The 17825-nt window shown below is 40.6% G+C and overlaps 1 protein-coding gene across 4 annotated transcripts in view; it reads left to right on the forward strand.

Annotated features, from left to right (window-relative positions):
* The window catches only part of parp14rs3 (poly(ADP-ribose) polymerase family member 14-related sequence 3), a 79135-nt gene extending 73384 nt beyond the window's left edge, over positions 1-5751 (forward strand). For all 4 annotated transcript variants that reach the window (XM_043694150.1, XM_043694151.1, XM_043694152.1 and 1 more), the window contains 2 exons: positions 2091-2265; positions 4728-5751. In XM_043694150.1, coding sequence (XP_043550085.1) covers positions 2091-2265; positions 4728-5029 — 477 coding nt within the window. In that variant the 3' untranslated portion in view covers positions 5030-5751. The remainder of the gene's footprint in view (positions 1-2090; positions 2266-4727) is intronic.
* The last annotated feature ends 12074 nt before the right edge of the window (positions 5752-17825 follow it).

Raw genomic sequence — 17825 nt, forward strand, 5'->3', positions numbered from 1 at the left:
AGTCCACTCCGCCATTCAATCATGGCTGATGGGCATTTCAACTCCACTTACCCGCATTCTCCCCGTAGCCCTTAATTCCTTGTGACATCAAGAATTTATCAATTTCTGCCTTGAAGACATTTAGAGTCCCAGCCTCTACTGCACTCTTTGGCAGGCTAAACAAAGACATGCCAGAGAATTCCTAGAGGCCTGGCACTCCAATGAAGGAATAATGATATAGATCCAATTCAGGATAGCATGTGACTTGGAGGGGAAAGTACAGATGGTGCTTATCCCCTTGCATCTACAGCCCTCTTCTAGGTAGTAGAGGTCATGGGTTTGGAAAGTGCTACTGAAGGAGTTTTGGTGAGTTTCTGCAGTGCATCTTGAAGATGGTATCGCCTGTTGCCACTGCAGAGGAGGGAGTGAATGTTGAGGATGATAGATGCTGCATCAATCAAGTGGACTACTTTGCCCTGCGTGATATTGAGATTTAGGGTGTAGGTTTGCTCACTGAGCCACAATGCCATAAACAAACGCATAGATCTAGATGCCATCTATCAACCCCTCAGAAAACGAACAGGAAATGACATCACCACAAACCCCAGGAACCCCATCCAGGAGAAAGATATAAATAGAAAGCAGGAGACAACAGCTTCGCTTCACTTGGAGGTCGCCACTGATGATGTTACCTAGCCAGGTAATGAACCAGGCAATGAGATCAAACCTACAGCTCAGTGAGCAAACCTACACCCTAAATCTCAATATCACGCAGGGCAAAGTAGTCCACTTGATTGATGCAGCATCTATCATCCTCAACATTCACTCCCTCCTCTGCAGTGGCAACAGGCGATACCATCTTCAAGATGCACTGCAGAAACTCACCAAAACTCCTTCAGTAGCACTTTCCAAACCCATGACCTCTACTACCTAGAAGAGGGCTGTAGATGCAAGGGGATAAGCACCATCTGTACTTTCCCCTCCAAGTCACATGCTATCCTGAATTGGATCTATATCATTATTCCTTCATTGCTGCTGGGTCAAAATTTGTCTGAATTCTTTTTTGCGTTTCTTGGTAGCTATCTTATATTGTTAGTTATGCTATTCCTCAGAAATAAAAGGTTGTCTCTGTACACATTAAATTAAATTTCATCCTTGGAAATATTTCCTGCACCCCTTCTATTTCATTATAAAATTAGAATCAGTAGTACATGCTGTAAATGTAATCTGAACAATGTTAGTTGCATGTAAATTTGGTTGTATCTGTGGTGCATGTTTTGCTAAACAATGATCATTAATCCAGAATCCCTTTGTTCCTCTATACCACTTCGACTCGCACCTCCCAAATAATAAGTGATGTGCCTATCCTTCTATCCAAAATGTGATTTGTAGATAACACTACATTGGGTGTATAGTCATTACTAAATGGGACTGCAATAAATGACACGAGGATTTTAACAGACTTGCAGAATGGGCAAATAATTGTCAAATGAAGGTCCACACAGGTAAATATATGGTAGTAGCTTTGGTAGGAAGAATGAGGAGGTCACTTATATTTTTGATTCTAAATCATTAATGTAAATTGTGAAGGCATGTTGCTCTCATTACTGAGTGTCACTCTGTCTTCTGTCACAGTCACTAACTATCCTTTACTTTCATTTCTTGCTCTTGGTCTTGAAGCCAACTAGCAATCCATTTTGCCATGTGTGTTCTTTCACCTTCTCCCTTAAATTATCATCAGCTGCACCAGAGATTTGGCAAGCCTGACATATAAGTCACCCAGGAGAAAGTGAGGACTGCAGATGCTGGAGATCAGAGTCGAGAGTGTGGTGCTGGAAAAGCACAGCAGGTCAGGCAGTATCCGAGGAACATAAGCCTTTCATCAGGAAATTATGCCCGAAATGTCAATTCTTCTGCTCCTCGGATGCTGCTTGACTGGCTGTGTTTTTCCAGCAACACACTCTCGACTTTTAAACCACCCAAGATTATTGTTCCCTCCAACATCCAGTGTGCTTCACACCAAATTGAATTTATTAAAATATTGTTAGTTTCAATTGTCAATATGTTTACTTTTACATTAGGAAATAATATTGTATATGTGTTGCATCTAGATCGAAAGGGTCCAGAATCGCAAGCTTTGGCAAAGTTATTCTGTCAGAAAACAAAATGCAGAAAGAAAGTATCCTGGAATGACTATCGAGCAGATCCTGTATCATGGAACCACAAAGGAAATTGCCCAGAGAGTGAACAAAACTGGGTTCAACAGAAGCTTTTGTGGGAGAAATGGTAAGAAAGAATAGAACAACAGAAGATGCAATATTTGGGGCAAAGATAGTCTGATAAAGAAAACCAGCAAACAGTTAACTTGTGTTTTCACATTTATGCACTCAATTACTTCATGTTCTGAGTTCTAAGAATTTAAATCTGGATGCCAGTAGGATTGGAAAAAATATATAATTGACGCGTCATGATTAGCTGTTAGTGGTTAATGCCAAACAGAACAGGACTATGATGTACAGGCAGAAACGCTAGCATTGGAGATATCCCAGAGTTTAGGGTCACTGTCAGGAATTGCAAACAGTAGAAATGAGGGGAACGTAGAAAGTTGTAGAAATTAATTTATATTTTTTAAAATCTCTGTGTTTTGAAGGAGCAAAAATAGTGTAACATCCACAAAAGATAATTGACAGAAATACGTTTCTTGTTTCCACCTTTTTAATTTTCTTTTCTGGGTCCTTTTCTGTTTCCACTTTGCTGTTTCTCCAGACTGCCTCTTATCTAATTTGGGCAGGCATTACATGTAGTGTCAATTGCTGCATCTCCTGAGTAGTGATGTTTTCCTTGCTGGAGTTATTACATAGATCCTGCGATTTTAAAAAAAGGATTTATGCACACATGCAATCTTGGCATATCTTCACAGCAATCATGTGCGGTTTTACTTACTGTCCTGCTGATTGAATGTGGGAGAAACGGTAAGCCCAAGATAAAGAACCTGTTTGGAAAAGGAAGAACGGACGAATTACTGTCCATTTTCATTAAAGAACGTACTTAATGACAGGGCTGTGAGAATTCTCAAAGAGGGATAACTACATATGTCTGGAAAAACCAAGTCAGCATAGCAACAGAATATTGAAGGAAATTCAGAGCTATAGTGCTTCAATGCTTTTCTCAGGTTCTATCACAGTTTTTTTTAATGTAAACAAAAACAAGACAATACAGACTTCATGCCCAGACATTTTGTTTATATTGGCTTTGATTTTCTGATTCAAATATCTCTACAGCACTGGACCTGAAAGAAATCACTACTCTCAAATATGCTCAATATTTGCACAGAAATTTCAGAATTCCAATGGGCAGAGATGTACAGCCTGGAGTTCTGCATGTATGCCTTTGACACTGACTCTGCCTTTGCAGACTGGTGCTACATGAAAGGAACTTGTCCAGAAACTTATTCCAGTATGCTCATGCCTCTCTATACTTAATGGTTAGGTCCTGGGGAGTGTTGCTGAACAAAGAGACCTTGGAGTGCAGGTTCATATTTTCTTGAAAGTGGAGTTGAATGTAGATAGGATAGTGAAGAAGGCATTTGGTATGCTTTCCTTTATTGGTCAGTGCATTGAGTATAGGAGTTGAGAGATCATGTTGCGGCTGTACAGAACATCGGTGGGGCCACTTTCGGAATATTGTGCGCAAATCTGGTCTCCCCACTATGGAAAGGATTTTATGAAACTTGAAAGGGTTCAGAAAATATTAACAAGGATGTTGCCAGGGGTGGAGAGTTTGAACTATAGGGAGAGGCTGAATAGGTTGGGGCTACTTTCGCTGGAGCATTGGAGGTTGAGGGATAAGGTTATAGAGGTATATAAAGTCATGAGGGGCATGGCAAATAGTCAAAGTGTTTTCCCTGGATGGAGGAGTCCAAAGCTAGAGGGCATAGGTTTAAGGTGAGAGGGGAAGAATTTAAAAGAGACCTGAGGGGCAACTTTTCAAGCAGAAGGTGGTGCATGTATGGAATGAGCTGAAGGAGGAAGTGGTGGAGGCTGGTACAATTACAACATTTAAAAGGCATCTGGATGGGTATCTGACTCCATGATGGCAGAAGTTGCACCAAAACTGTCGCCAAATACATTTACAAGTAAACTTACTAAATAATTTACCTCACACTCTCATCCTCACCTAGTCTGATGCCCCACACTCCATGCCAGCTTTGTGATAACAGTCTCCTCACTGTCAATTTAATGCACATTCTGTGTAATTGCCATCCATCCTTCATCTTCCCATTGTTTATACTGCTAAATCCAAATTACTGAATTACAAAAAAAAGATACGATACATGGAAAATTGGTTTTAAAGTTGTTGAGGGAATACCTTAATACTGAAAATTGGTTCCAGAGTGCTGATGTCCTGCAATCCAAAACAGGATCAGCAAAAAAAAAGATTAAATTGTGCTACAATTTCCAGATTCTTGAAACACTGCAGTCCATGGGGAGTAAGTACATCCAGTGGTGTTGCTGGGAAGGAAGTTCCATGCTTTTGATCCTTTGGCATTGAAGAAACAGCAATATTCTTTTCAAATCAGGATGGTGTGTAACTTGTAGGGCACTTGTAGGTGGTGGTGTTCCTATATATCTGCTACCCTTTGTCCTTTCAGGTAGTCAAGGTCATGGGTTTGTCAGGTGCTGTTGAAGGAGCCTTGCTGCAGCACATCTTGTAGATGGTACTTAATAATATATTTTGCATATTTTCAGCTACTTACTTCGGAAAAGGAACTTACTTTGCTTTGGATGCCTCATATTCATGTGACAACAAATACTCCAACCCTGATTGTGATGGATGCAAATGCATCTACCAAGCACGGGTAATTACTGGGAAGCTGTGCAAAGGAGAACCCAATATGCTGGAACCAAAGCCTGTAGACCCACAGATCGACTCCGCTGACCTTTGTGACTGTGCAGTGAATGATGAAAACAGCCCTTCCATTTTTGTTATTTTTTGCGATGACGGTGCATATCCAGAATACTTGATAACTTTTAAAACAAGAGTAGCATGAGTCCAAAATAACCCAATCAAGCTGTCGTGCTTTTATGGCAAATCATTAGAGTTTTATTCACTTTCTTAGAAAATCCAGCATTCTGCAAATTGCATTTTTTGGGATGTTCTTTTGTAACTGATTGCCAATGCAAGCTGTTTCCAATGAGCATGGAACAGCTTAACTTTAACGGACAAAAAGCGTGTGCCTTGTTTCTTTACCATACATTACCATCTTAGATGTTGAACCAGAAGTTGAATAATGGGAATATAGGTATAGGAGTAAGCCATTCATTAAGACTGTCCTGCCATTGAATTAGTTCATGGCTGATCTTCTACCATGTTGCCTCTTTTCGGTTTAATGTCATTAGTCTCCAAAAACACACTGATTTCTGCCTTCAACCTGTTCAATGTTTGAGCTTCCATAACTCTCTGGAGTAGAAAATTCCAAAGATGAGCCCTTCTCTGAGTGAAGAAATTCCTCTTCATCTCAGTCTTGAATGGCCTGTTCCTTATCCTGATTTTCCATCTTCTTTCTTTGGAATCACCAATCAGGGGAACCATCCTATCCACATCCACCTGTCATATCCTGTAAGATCTTTGTAAGTTTCAATGAGTTCACTTCTCCATCCTGGAAACTCTACAGACCCAGTAGAATGGAACCAGTTTCGTCAATCACTCCTCATTAGTAAATCCCACCTTCTAGTGATAATCTAGTGAACCTCCATTGAACTTTCTCTAAGGCAAGTATATTTTTCCTTGGATAAGGAGACCAAAACTAAACACAAGAAAACACTTGCAATCCCACTAAGATTTTATACACCTGCAGCAAGACGTCTTCTAGACTTCAGTCCCCTGCAAATGAATGCCCAATATGCCCCCTCCTAATTGCACCTGAATTAGTGATTTATGGTCAAGAACTCCTTAATTCAAGTGGACACTTCTCAACCTCTCACCATTTATGAAACATTTTACCTATGCATTTACATATATGCAAACAATTGATTTATTCATTTGCTTAGCATATCCTGGAGATCTTGAGGCAGGTTGAGTCACATACCTCCTTCTGAGCTGGCAGTTCAGACTTGAGGACTTGATAGTCACAAAAATTGCATTCATAACATGTTGACTGTCAACCTGCAACTCCTTCCAACACCCTCATGGCAAGCGGTAAGTTTGGGAGAGTCTCCTGGTCAGCCATATTTGATGCAGATTTGCACATCCTCCCCCCCACCACAAGCTATAGTCTCTAGCTTCAGGCCAGCAATCTCATAGTATGGAAACAGGCCGTTTGGCCCAACAAGTCCACACCAACCCTCCAAAGAGCAACTCACCCAGACTCATTTCCCAACCCTATTACTGTACATTTCCACTGACTAATGCACCTAACCTCCCCATCCCTGAATACTCAATTTAGCATGGCCAATTCACCTAACCTGCACGTCTTTAGACTGTGAGAGGAAACTGCAGCAACAAGGCAAATGTGCAAACTCGACACAGACAGTTGCCTAAGGCTGGAATTGAACCTGGGTCCCTAGTGTTGTGAGGCAGCAGTGCTAACCACTAAGCCACTGTGCTATCCTGCTGTCCAGGAGAAGTGAGCTACAGAAACATGCGTTTTGTCTCATGTGTCTCTAGACACAGGAAGTCTGAACTTATCATCTTAATATGGATGTGCAATCTATTGACAGCTGCCTGCTATCAGTGTAAGCTCCATTACCAAAACTGCACACCATTCCAACAGCACCTTCCAGACTCTAGTTAGGTTTCAAAAATGATTGACACATAGAGGCAGCACCATGGTTAGCACTGCTGCCTCACAGTACCAGGAACCCAGGTTTGATTCCAGTCTTGAGTAACTGCCTGTGTGGAATTTGAACATTCTCACCTTGACTTCATGAGTCCTGTCGGGTGCTGTGGTTTCCTCCCATACTTCAAAGTTTAGCAGATTAAGTGGACTGGCCATGCTGAATTGCCCTATAGTATCCAGGGTTGTGCAGGCTAGGTGAATTAGCCATGGTAAAACATGGGGTTACAGGGGATAGATTTGGTGAGGGGGGGGGGAATTGTGGGTATGGGTAGAATGCTCTTTGAAAGGTTGATGCGGACTTGATAAGCCAAATGGCCTCTATTTGCACTCCAGGGACTCTGTGACATAGAATACAAATAATTTTCTTTGATTACAATTATGAACATTTAAATTGTTTTACAGGATGATTAAATTACCTTATGAATGAATTTAATTTTCATCATTGTATTTTTTAATCTAAATATTCATATTCTAAATTGTAAATGATACAATGATGGGAATCTTTGTGCAGAAGCTGTTATTGCAGATGATTTTCTTCATACAGTTTACATTTAATTCATCTGCAGCCATTCACTGTAATTAATCTTGTGAAATGCACTGCACCTTCTGGTGCAAACCCACCACAGTTAAACTCAAAGATTTAGAAGTTCATGACAGTGATTTCACATTACTCAAAGGGCATGCTGCTGAAGTGATCACAGATGGAAACAATTAGAAATCAAGCTATTTGTCTCATCATAAGATTACTGAAAATGTTCTGCCTTACTGATTGAAGTGCAACCGAAGTTTTAGTACGTGCCAATTTATATTTACATTTGAATAAGTCTCTGACCCTGAAAGGTTAATTTTATATTTGTCGAAAGTCAAATCTTCCCCATTGCATGTTTAAAAGAGCCCTAGTTTTAAAAAAAATAATAAAATCTATTTTTACAACTTGATTATGTTTCATGTCTACCTGAATACCATGTATATAATTCTATATTTTATGTTGCCCTCTGTAAAGTTGTAAAAAGAGGTAAATAAGAAGTAACTGATACTTCCTGGTTAACTATGTATAAGAATTACTTGATGTGATTGGCCGCTTGACTAGCTTGATGCCATCAATTCGTGACACGCGCGAATGGGTGAACGAGATTCCCACTGTCCCTAATTATTATCTACTGAAACCACAGCAAGGGAATGGGCTTGGCAGAATTAGCAGGGAAAGTAAAAGTTGCAGAAGTAAAAGTTAACTTTGTCGTTCTAGAACCATTGGATATTTGTGAGATTCTTTCTTCGAGATTAGCAGTTATTGCCATTTAGTTTCCATAGAAACATGGAAGATCACATATTTTGTAACATTTGTGCAATTAAATACTTACTTAAAGAAAATATCATTCTGATGTATGAAGTTATGATTTTGTTGACTGGAATTATTGAAGCTATTTACCGTGTCATGGTTGTGGTATGTTCACCGAGCTGGGAAGTTGACTTGCAGACGTTTTGTCCCCAGGCTATTTACCCTGCCTTAATAATGGGCCCATCACTAATTCTGTTGTTCACTTACTCATTTAACACAGAGTTGTATCAATTGAGTAGGACTTTGCTTGCAATGGTTTTTGCAGTTCACCTCACGAGGAGTTGCGGCAAGGCTGGAGGGTTTGATCAGCTGATACCAGACAGCAAATCCTCAGGAAATCTCTCAGATTGGGAATTGGAATTAGAAAAGAAAAAGAACAAAGTAAATCTTGGGTACTACAAAGCACTTCTGCTTTTCATTTCAACAGATGGGATTTCCATTAAGAGAACAAGTTGCATAAAATTGGGGCTTTCGATTGCATTAAAAGTAGAAAGAGACAACTTCCATTTGGTAGTTTGATGCCTTTCTGATAAAAGGAAAATATCATTTATTTAATAGTGTTTTGTCTTTAATCATTGGTACAGCAGAAATTAATTTAAGATGTGAAATCTTGACATCATCATTTCAGCTGAAGTTTAACTTTCTCTTTAAACCATTGTCGGTCTCTGGAGATTGCAAGAACATATCCATCAAATATTTGACATCCGTACATATTTCATCGTTACAAACATTATTTCCATTTGTCGCATTTTTGTTCACATATTTATGTCAACATTTGTTATTTTAACGTCCTAGATTCACATTTCCCATTGATTTATCAGTACCAAGTGCCTCCTGGCAGTAGGTAATTTCAGGCAATCAGCCACTCTTGTGGTTATTTTATCTATGATCCACAAATCACACAGAACACTTTCTGATACAAAGTTTCTTTTAAATATCTGGCATAATTTAAACAAGCAAAAACTATTTACAGTGACATTCTAATTTGTTGATCGATCTTTTTAAAATCTGTCATTTTTTTTGTCCACATATAACAGTTCGTAAATCAATTCTTCAGTGTAAGTTCCGCAAATGCAATTATTAAATTCTCAATGATGCATTGGCACCATTTATTCAGTGGAATTACAAAAATATTTTTCTTCACCTTCTAGCAGTTCTTACTCACTTATTCTTTTCAAGATGATTTCTGAGAAGCTAAAGATCAAATTCCAAGGGATTCATTTAGATAAACACATTCCTTTTCTGCTGAAATTATTATGCTTGTAAGTGAGTGAGACAGACAGATGAGGAAAAGATGTCATTATTAATTGCAGCCTTTATTATTTTTGTGTCCTGTAATGTTCAGAAAGTAGATCAATTTATAAATAAGTGTGTTGGTCCAAGCATCAACAATCTATTGTCACAAAATAAAATCATTTTAATCAAAAATACCTGACAGTAAGGGGAAAAGATAAGCAAATATTGGTTGTCCTTATCTTAATTTGACCTTTTTTTAAAAAAAAACAAGCTGAATATTGAAATGACAACTCCCTTTGAAAAAAAGACAGGAGTGAGGGGAGTTAGGAAACAAGAAAAGGATGAGAGTGACAGGGGCCTCTATATATTCAATCCATGCCATTGGAGGGGAAGAAGCAACAATAAATGATTAATTATGTGGATGAGCAATAGTGGAATTAAGGGGAGGAAATGGTCTAGTGGCATTATCACCAAACTTTAATCTAGAAACTCAGTTAATATTCTGGGAATCTGGGTTCAAATCCTGCAATAGCAGAGGGTGGAATTTGAATTCAATATAAGAATCTGGAATTAGGAGTCTAATGATGACCGTTGTCAATTGTTAGAAAACCCCATTTGGTTCACAAATGTCCTTTATGGAAGGAAACCTGTCATCCTCATCTGGTCTGGCCTACATGTGACTCAAGTTCCACAGCAATGTGGTTGACACTTAACTGCCCTCTGAACAGTTAGGGATGGACAATAAATGCTGGCCTAGCCATAGAAGCCCACACACCATGAGTGAATTTTTAAAAAACATTAAGTGTTGAATGGGGTAAGTACAAGGATTGAGTGATTCCTTCAAAGGACAAGTAGTTACGATTGGAATGAAGACATGAAGCTGGGAAAAGAGACATTGAGGGAGATTTTCATGCAAATCACATGAAAAAGAAGTCTGCTGCCTTCACTGGTTGTTTTCCACTCCAATCCCCCTTTTAATTGAAAGGAAAAGAATTAGAAAGATGCAGAAGAGGGGAGATGTAAGCAAAAGGAGTTAAACAGAATGGGAGAAGAGAGCAAACAGTGATACCTCAACACGTAGATAACAGAAGCAAGTCACAGAGAGATAATACTCCCCGATGTATGAGTTTCCATTGAACGAAGAAAATTACAGCACAGAAACAGGCCCTTCAGCCCTCCAATCCTGTGCGATCCTGATCATCTATCTAAATCTGTCACTTATTTTCTAAGGATCTGTATCCTTCTGCTCCCTGCCAGCAGATGTACCTGTCTGAATACATCTTAAATAATGTTATCGTGCCCGCCTTTATCACCTCAACTGGCAATGTGTAGAATCTGTGTAGAATCTAATGATAAATTTCAGAACCATTAGGCAGACATTTTCTTGCTTTACTTAAACACTACCCATTTTACAGAGCAGACAATGACATTCTACAGGGTATTACAGTGGCTCAGTGGTTAGCACTGCTATCTCACAGGGCTGGGGCAAGCGTTCAATTCTGAGCGAGTGTTCGATTCTGAGCAAGTATTCGATTCCAGCCTCGGATGACTGTCTGTGTTGAGTTTGCACGTTCTCCCCATGTCTGCATGGTTTCCCTCCAGGTGCTCCACTCTCCTCCCAAAGTCCAAAGATATGTAGGTAGGTAAATTGGCCATACTGAATTGTCCATGGTGTCCAGGGATGTGCAGGCTAGGTGAGTTAGGCATGCTAAATGTGGGGTTATGGGGATGGGTTAGGGGGTCTGGGTTTCTGGAGGGTTGGTGCAGACATGATGGGCTGAATGGCCTCTTTCTGCACTGTAGGGATTCTATGAATTCACTGGTCAAGATTTTGTGATTAACAATCATGTGTTTATCACTAACTTCAAATAAAATACTTGCAAGGATCTAGAAATTTTGGTGGCATGGATTCATACATTTCTATTGTGAGTTTGAAGCTGGAACATAGTCAAAAAGAAGTTTTGAGTACTCAGCAACTGTCGAGCTGGGTAAGAAGCCAATGATGTTAAACAATTCCCACAGTCAGCAAATTGGTAAGTAAATATTAAAATTTTACAGAAAGGGAAAAATTGTTTGGGACATACACATGAAATTAAGATACAAGGTAGAAATATCACAAACTGTTGTGAACAAAAACAAAACAATTTGAGCAGAGTTTCATAAAAAAAAACTTTAAAAGGGAGAGTGGGTAGAATTTTCCCAGCCTGTAAAACCTATGTGCAATGGAGAATCTTGGGAAAACATATTGAGAATGAAAAGAAGAGATTCTTGATATCAAGGAAATAAAACCTGATTTTTCACCCAAGGTTTGAATGGAGAAATGGGAATGAGTGATTGCAGAGAGACCTCTTTCCATGCATTAACAGCTCATTATTATTCTCACCTCCTTCCTAGAAAATAGAACAGTACAGCACAGGAACAGGCCCTCCGGCCCACCATGTGTGTGCAGACCATAAAGATATTCTAAACTAACCCCATCTGCCCACATGTGGTCATACATGTGGTTTGCTACTGAATGCGGCTTGCTAGTCTCTCGAATGGCAGAGAGATACAAGATGCCAACACCACTGGCTTGAACATCAGAGTCCATGTCTCCAACTCAGTGCTTGCTCTTTTGGGCCAGCAAACCAACACTTCAGGGCACTGTTTGCACACCCTATCCATAGAGGTTGGAATTAGGCACACACCATCTTCACTGCATCATCACAGCACAACTCTAATACACTTAGAATACAGTGAGCCACTTTAATACTGCACCTTGGATCTCACTGACTCCTTTCAATGGAATGTTGCTGCTCTGCCATTTTGAGTGGAGGGACAAGCACCTAGGTCATGCATTGGAACAATGTGCACCTCAGGGGTCTTTGCTTTCTTAACACACTTGAATGCTCATAGTATCTATGCCTTCCCTTGTCTGTTTGCACTTTTTCACCTCACTCATGGCCTAGTATTATCCCCCTCTTGACTTGGCTTTTAGTGCAGACGCAAAGTGAGGCAGCTTGCCATTGTTGTCAGTAGTGATCATTTGGGCGATGAACATGTTGCTTTATGACACCATGCTACATCAACAGCACACTAACAGCATGTGTCAGCAGCTGACATGGCTTCACCAAAATGGACATATCTCAAAGTCTGAAGGGAGTGATACTCAGTCAAGTCAATGAGATTTATCATTTGTTGGCGGTCTTGGCACAGTAAGTCAAGGCTGGCATCTGAATTCAATCTAGTGACATGGATGCAGTCAGTCAGCTGAATAGGCCATCAGGATCAGGGATTACACATCATTATAATCTGGGGAGTGGGCCATGATCAGTTTTGTATGTCCAGTGCAACCAGTTGTGGGATTAGCTGTGAATCAGCTACACATATATCTGTCAAGAGTCTGGTCACTCCTTGTTTGAGATTGTCCTTCTGAATCACTCAGTGGTCCAGGGATCTCACTGAACATCAAGGTGATTTTAAGTGCAGGTGCTATTGGGAGAAAATTTGGGGAAGTCAACTCTGGGAATTGGAGGCAGCATTTGGAGTGCAGAGAGGACATTATTGTGAAGGGTGGTGAGGTGCAGGGGCAACTCAACTTGTAAGGATGGTAGATAATATACACTGGAAGACATGGTGATTGTGAGGAGGTGGTCACCTCCAGTTACCACCAATCTGGCTTGCCAGGGGACAGTACATTACGATGGCTGACATCGTTTAACTGTAAGCTTGGGTCTCAGAGGGAAAGTTGGGAGATAAAGAGTTGGGTGAAAACATGTGGAAGGTCAGAATAGATGATGTCAAAAGGAGTCCAACGGAGAAAAGAAGATGTAAGCTTAGATAGTCTTCTTGTTTTCCCTGGAGCGTCGAAGGCTGAGGGGTGACCTTATAGATGTTTATAAAATCATGAGGGGCATGGATAGGATTAATAGACAAGGTCTTTTCCCTGGGGTAGGAAATCCAGAACTAGAGGGCATAGGTTTAGGATGAGAGGGGAAAGATATAAAAGAGACCTAAGGGGCAATGTTTTCACAGAGAGGGTGGTGCATGTATGAAATGAGCTGCCAGAGGAAATGGTGGAGGCTGGTACAATGACAGCATTTAAAAGGCATCTGGATGGATATAAGAATAGGAAGAGTTTAGAGTGATATGGGCCAAGTGCTGGCAAATAGGGCTAGATTAGGTTAGGATATCTGGTCAGCATGGGTCTGTTTCCATGCTGTACATCTCTATGACTCTATGACTGTAAGAGTGACCTCTGTTACCTCCCATTCTCAATCAAATGGCAAATGTGCAATGGAACTGAAAGATGACTGCCACCACATCCAGTATGGGTGGAGTAAGTGGTTTTGTCTGTCTAAGCGCAAGGGGTATGGTAGTGAGTGAAACCCCTCAAGAGGCCGTTGCATTAATTAGACACTAATAAAATAGAGGTTAAAGACATTTTAACCTGTTGTGATCAACTATATGGGGCTCAATACCTGGCCACAAGCAATTTGGAACATGGTCATTGCAGATTGATAATTCTCTATGAAACAGAAATAATCACATACAACCTTAAAAGTGTCATTCATACTCTACAATTCACAAAGGGAATCTAAGATGTTATAGGAACATTAACTAACATTGATGTCACATAAAAGTCACTCAAATTGGTATTCTAATCACCAATAAGAGGCAATCTAACCACTGCCCCTTGGTATTCAATGGTGTTACCATCACTGAATTCCCCCAACTATCAACATCCTGGGGGTTGCTGTTGACCAGAAACTGAGCTGAACTCACAACATAAATGTGGCGGCTACAAAAGTAGGTCAGAGGCTGAGATACTACGTGAAATAACTCCCCTCCTATTTCCCCAAAGTCTATCCACCATCTACAAGCACAAGTCAGGAGTGTGATGGAATACTCTCCACTTGCCTGGATGGGTGCAACTCCAACAACACTCAAGAAGCTTGACAGCATCCAGGACAAACCTGCCTGCTTGATTGGCATCACATCCATAAGCATCCACTACCTCCACCACCAATGTTCAGTAGTATCAGTATGTACCATCTACAAGTTGCACTGCATAAATTCACCAAAGGTCCTTAGGCAGCATCTTCCAAACTCACATAGAAGGACAAGGGCAGCAGATACATGAGAACACCACTACCTTCAAATTCCCCGCAATGCCACTCACTGTCCCAATGTGGAAATATTAGATTAGATTCCCTACAGTGTGGAAACAGGCCCTTCGGCCCAACAAGTCCACACCGACCCTCCTAAGAGTAACCCAACCAGTCCCATTTCCCTCTGGCTAATGCACCTAACACTATGGGCAATTTAACATGGTCAATTCACCTAACCTGTACATCTTTTGACCTGTGGGAGGAAACCGGAGCACCCGGAGGAAACCGACGCAGACACGGGGAGAATGTGCAAACTCCACACAAACCTGGGACCCTGGTGCTGTGAGGCAGCAGTGTTAACCACTGAGCCACTGTGCCGCCCCTAAATTAGAATTAGAATTCCTTCAGTGTGGAAACATGCTCTTCAGCCCAACAAGTCCTCCACATTGACTATCCGAAGAGTAACCCCCCAGACTCATTCCCCCATCCTACATTTACCCCTGACAATTTAGCATGACCAATTCACCTGACCTGCACATCTTTGGATTGTGGGAGGAAACCGGAGCACCCAGAGGAAACCCACACAGACATGGGGAGAGTGTGCAAACTCTACATAGACAGTCACCCAAGGCGGGAATTGAACCCAGGTCTCTGGCACTGTGACGCAACAGTGCTAACAACAGAGCCACTATGCTGCCCTGCACATATATATCGCCATTCCTTCATTGTTGCTGGAATTCACTCCCTAATGGCATTATGAGTCAACTTACAGCAGGTGAACTGCAGCACTTCAAGAAGGCAGCTCACCACCACCTTTGCAAGGACAACTAGGGACTGGCAATAAATGCTGGGCCAGCCCAGTCATACCCACATCACACAAAAATGAATTTAAAAAGGCTGCCCAATGACACACTGCTGGGTGAGGACCAGTGGGGTTCTGTCTAGGTGAGGACCAGTGGGGTTCTGTCCTGGTGGCGGTTGGAGGGGCGGGGACCCACATCACACAAAAATGAATTTAAAAAGGCTGCCCAATGACACACTGCTGATCTTGTCTCACCTTGTACTGTATGTTTTCGCACATATGCTTTTTTATGCAATACTGTCTTTCTTGGATAATGTGAGGGCTAGGAAGTGGGTGCAAAGTATCCGTAATACAGCACTACAAGCTGTATTTGTGTAATATGGTTTGCACTAATTACATCAGAATAAGGTCCACTTTGTCAAAGGTCGAGAATCTGCGCTATTACCCATTTGGATTTTGATGTGGTAATAAAAGAGAAACAGTCAATAGAGCCAGATTGTCAGAGTCCTCTACGTCCCACTGGCTGCTGAGATAAGAGGGCTTGGCGATGATTCTATACCTCCTATGACTGAAGATGAACATCGATATAATGCTTCGTCCAGGGCCATCATAGAGCAGACTATATGCCTCCTAAAGGTGAGGTTCTGATGTTTGGATTGTTTTTTTTGTGGGGGATGGTAGCCGAGAGAGGCAGCCTCACAGTACACTTTGGTCAGATGTGCTGCATAATCTTTGTAAACTGTGCTCTGCACTAATATAGCAGGCAGAGAAGGGTGGTCTGGAGACTGAAGATCTGGGAGATAAGTAACAGGCTTCTGATGAGGAAGGTTAGGCTATTGAACAGAAAGAACCTTCAGCTCTATAGCATGCTGCAGTATCAGGTACAATTCAGTTTGACTTTGTATTGCTACAGACAATTGATGTTACAGAATTGGAATGATTGCCGGCCTGGATTTTGCTGGGGTGAAAAAACAGAAACAAGCAATAGTCTTTTTGTTATTGCCTTCAAATTGACAGGTGTAATAATAACTATTAGCTAATCATAGCAATCAATCTTTATCAATTATTCTCCAATATCCCCAGACTTGATAACAGCCCAGCTTCTGAAAGCCATACATTTTCAGTTAAAAGTGAAATTTAAGAAATTATTTCTAATGATTCTAAACATCTCTAGAGAGTACACTCTTGAAGATGATTCTAGTGCAATCTGTTAGAAATAGTCAAACTGAAGAAGAATTATCTTTTTATGCTGTTAATTTCACTGTAAACATTTTTACAACATTACATTTCTTACATGACTTAACTGACAGCCATCTCCAATAGATATGAGTTGGGTGCAGCGATCACTCTTTGTAAATTTGTTGTTGCTCAAGGGGCTGCCTCTGTTTGCTCAACAGCAAATGCAGTGCTTTTTAATTTGTTTTTTTCTTGCATTTCCTGTTGATCGATGAAAGTTAACATTTTCAACTTTTTGAACTGAATGGTGTTCCCACATTGAACAATGACAGGATGTTGGGCATGAGGGGAAGAGTTACTCTCCCTTAGACTTGCATCTGAAATAGTACAGAATTAAGAACAGGTAATCACTATAGCTCGACTCTTGTAAGTGCAGTTACAGTGATGGTCAATCATGATGTAAATGAGCAATATATTTACAAATGTGAGCTGCTATTTCCGACATAGGGTCACCCATGATACCTGTGAGCCCTCAAGACTGAGCGAAGGAGAATTGCATGAAATAACTTGCTCAAGAAATCCTTTATGAAACTCCCCAAACCTGACAGTCTTATAAGTTTCGATAAAGTTCAGTCCAGTGAAGTTGTTCCATCGTGATTATGAACTATGTGAGCTTTTTAAAACAGAATTATACCTAGTTCAATGACATATAATGTTTTAAAAGCATTCACATTGAAATTAACAGCATAAAAAGATAATTCCTTGTCAGTTCAATTATTTCTAACAGATTGCACTAGGATGATCTTCAAGAGTGTATTCTCTGAAGATGTTGACAATCATGAGAAATAATTTCTCAACTTTCACTTTGAGCTGAAAATTTACAGTCTTCAGAAACTGGGACTGTTATCAAGTCTGGGGATATTGGAGAATAATTGATAAAGATTGATTGCTATGATTAGCTAACAGTTATTAGTACACCTACCAACTTGAGGGCAGTTACAAAATTACTATTGCCTGTTTCTTTTTTATTATACCAGCTAAATCCAGGCCGGCAATTATTCCAATTCTGTAACATCAATTGTCAGTAGCAATATGAAGTCAAACTGCGTTCTAAGTTTTCACCATCAAAAAGTGCACCGTAGGTAGACAGAAAAACACTCTGATGGGCATTACCAGAAACTTGGCTCATCAAATTAATCGACGTTTCGGGCATAAGCCCTTCTTCAGGAATGAAGGGCTTATGCCCGAAACATCGATTCTCCTTCTCCTTTGATGCTGCCTGACCTGCTGCGCTTTTCCAGCAACACATTTTTAAGCTCTGATCTCCAGCATCTGCAGTCCTCACTTTCTCCTACCTCATCAAAT

This window comes from Chiloscyllium plagiosum, chromosome 7 (genome assembly GCF_004010195.1).
Source record: "Chiloscyllium plagiosum isolate BGI_BamShark_2017 chromosome 7, ASM401019v2, whole genome shotgun sequence".
NCBI classification, from domain to species: Eukaryota; Metazoa; Chordata; class Chondrichthyes; order Orectolobiformes; family Hemiscylliidae; genus Chiloscyllium; species Chiloscyllium plagiosum.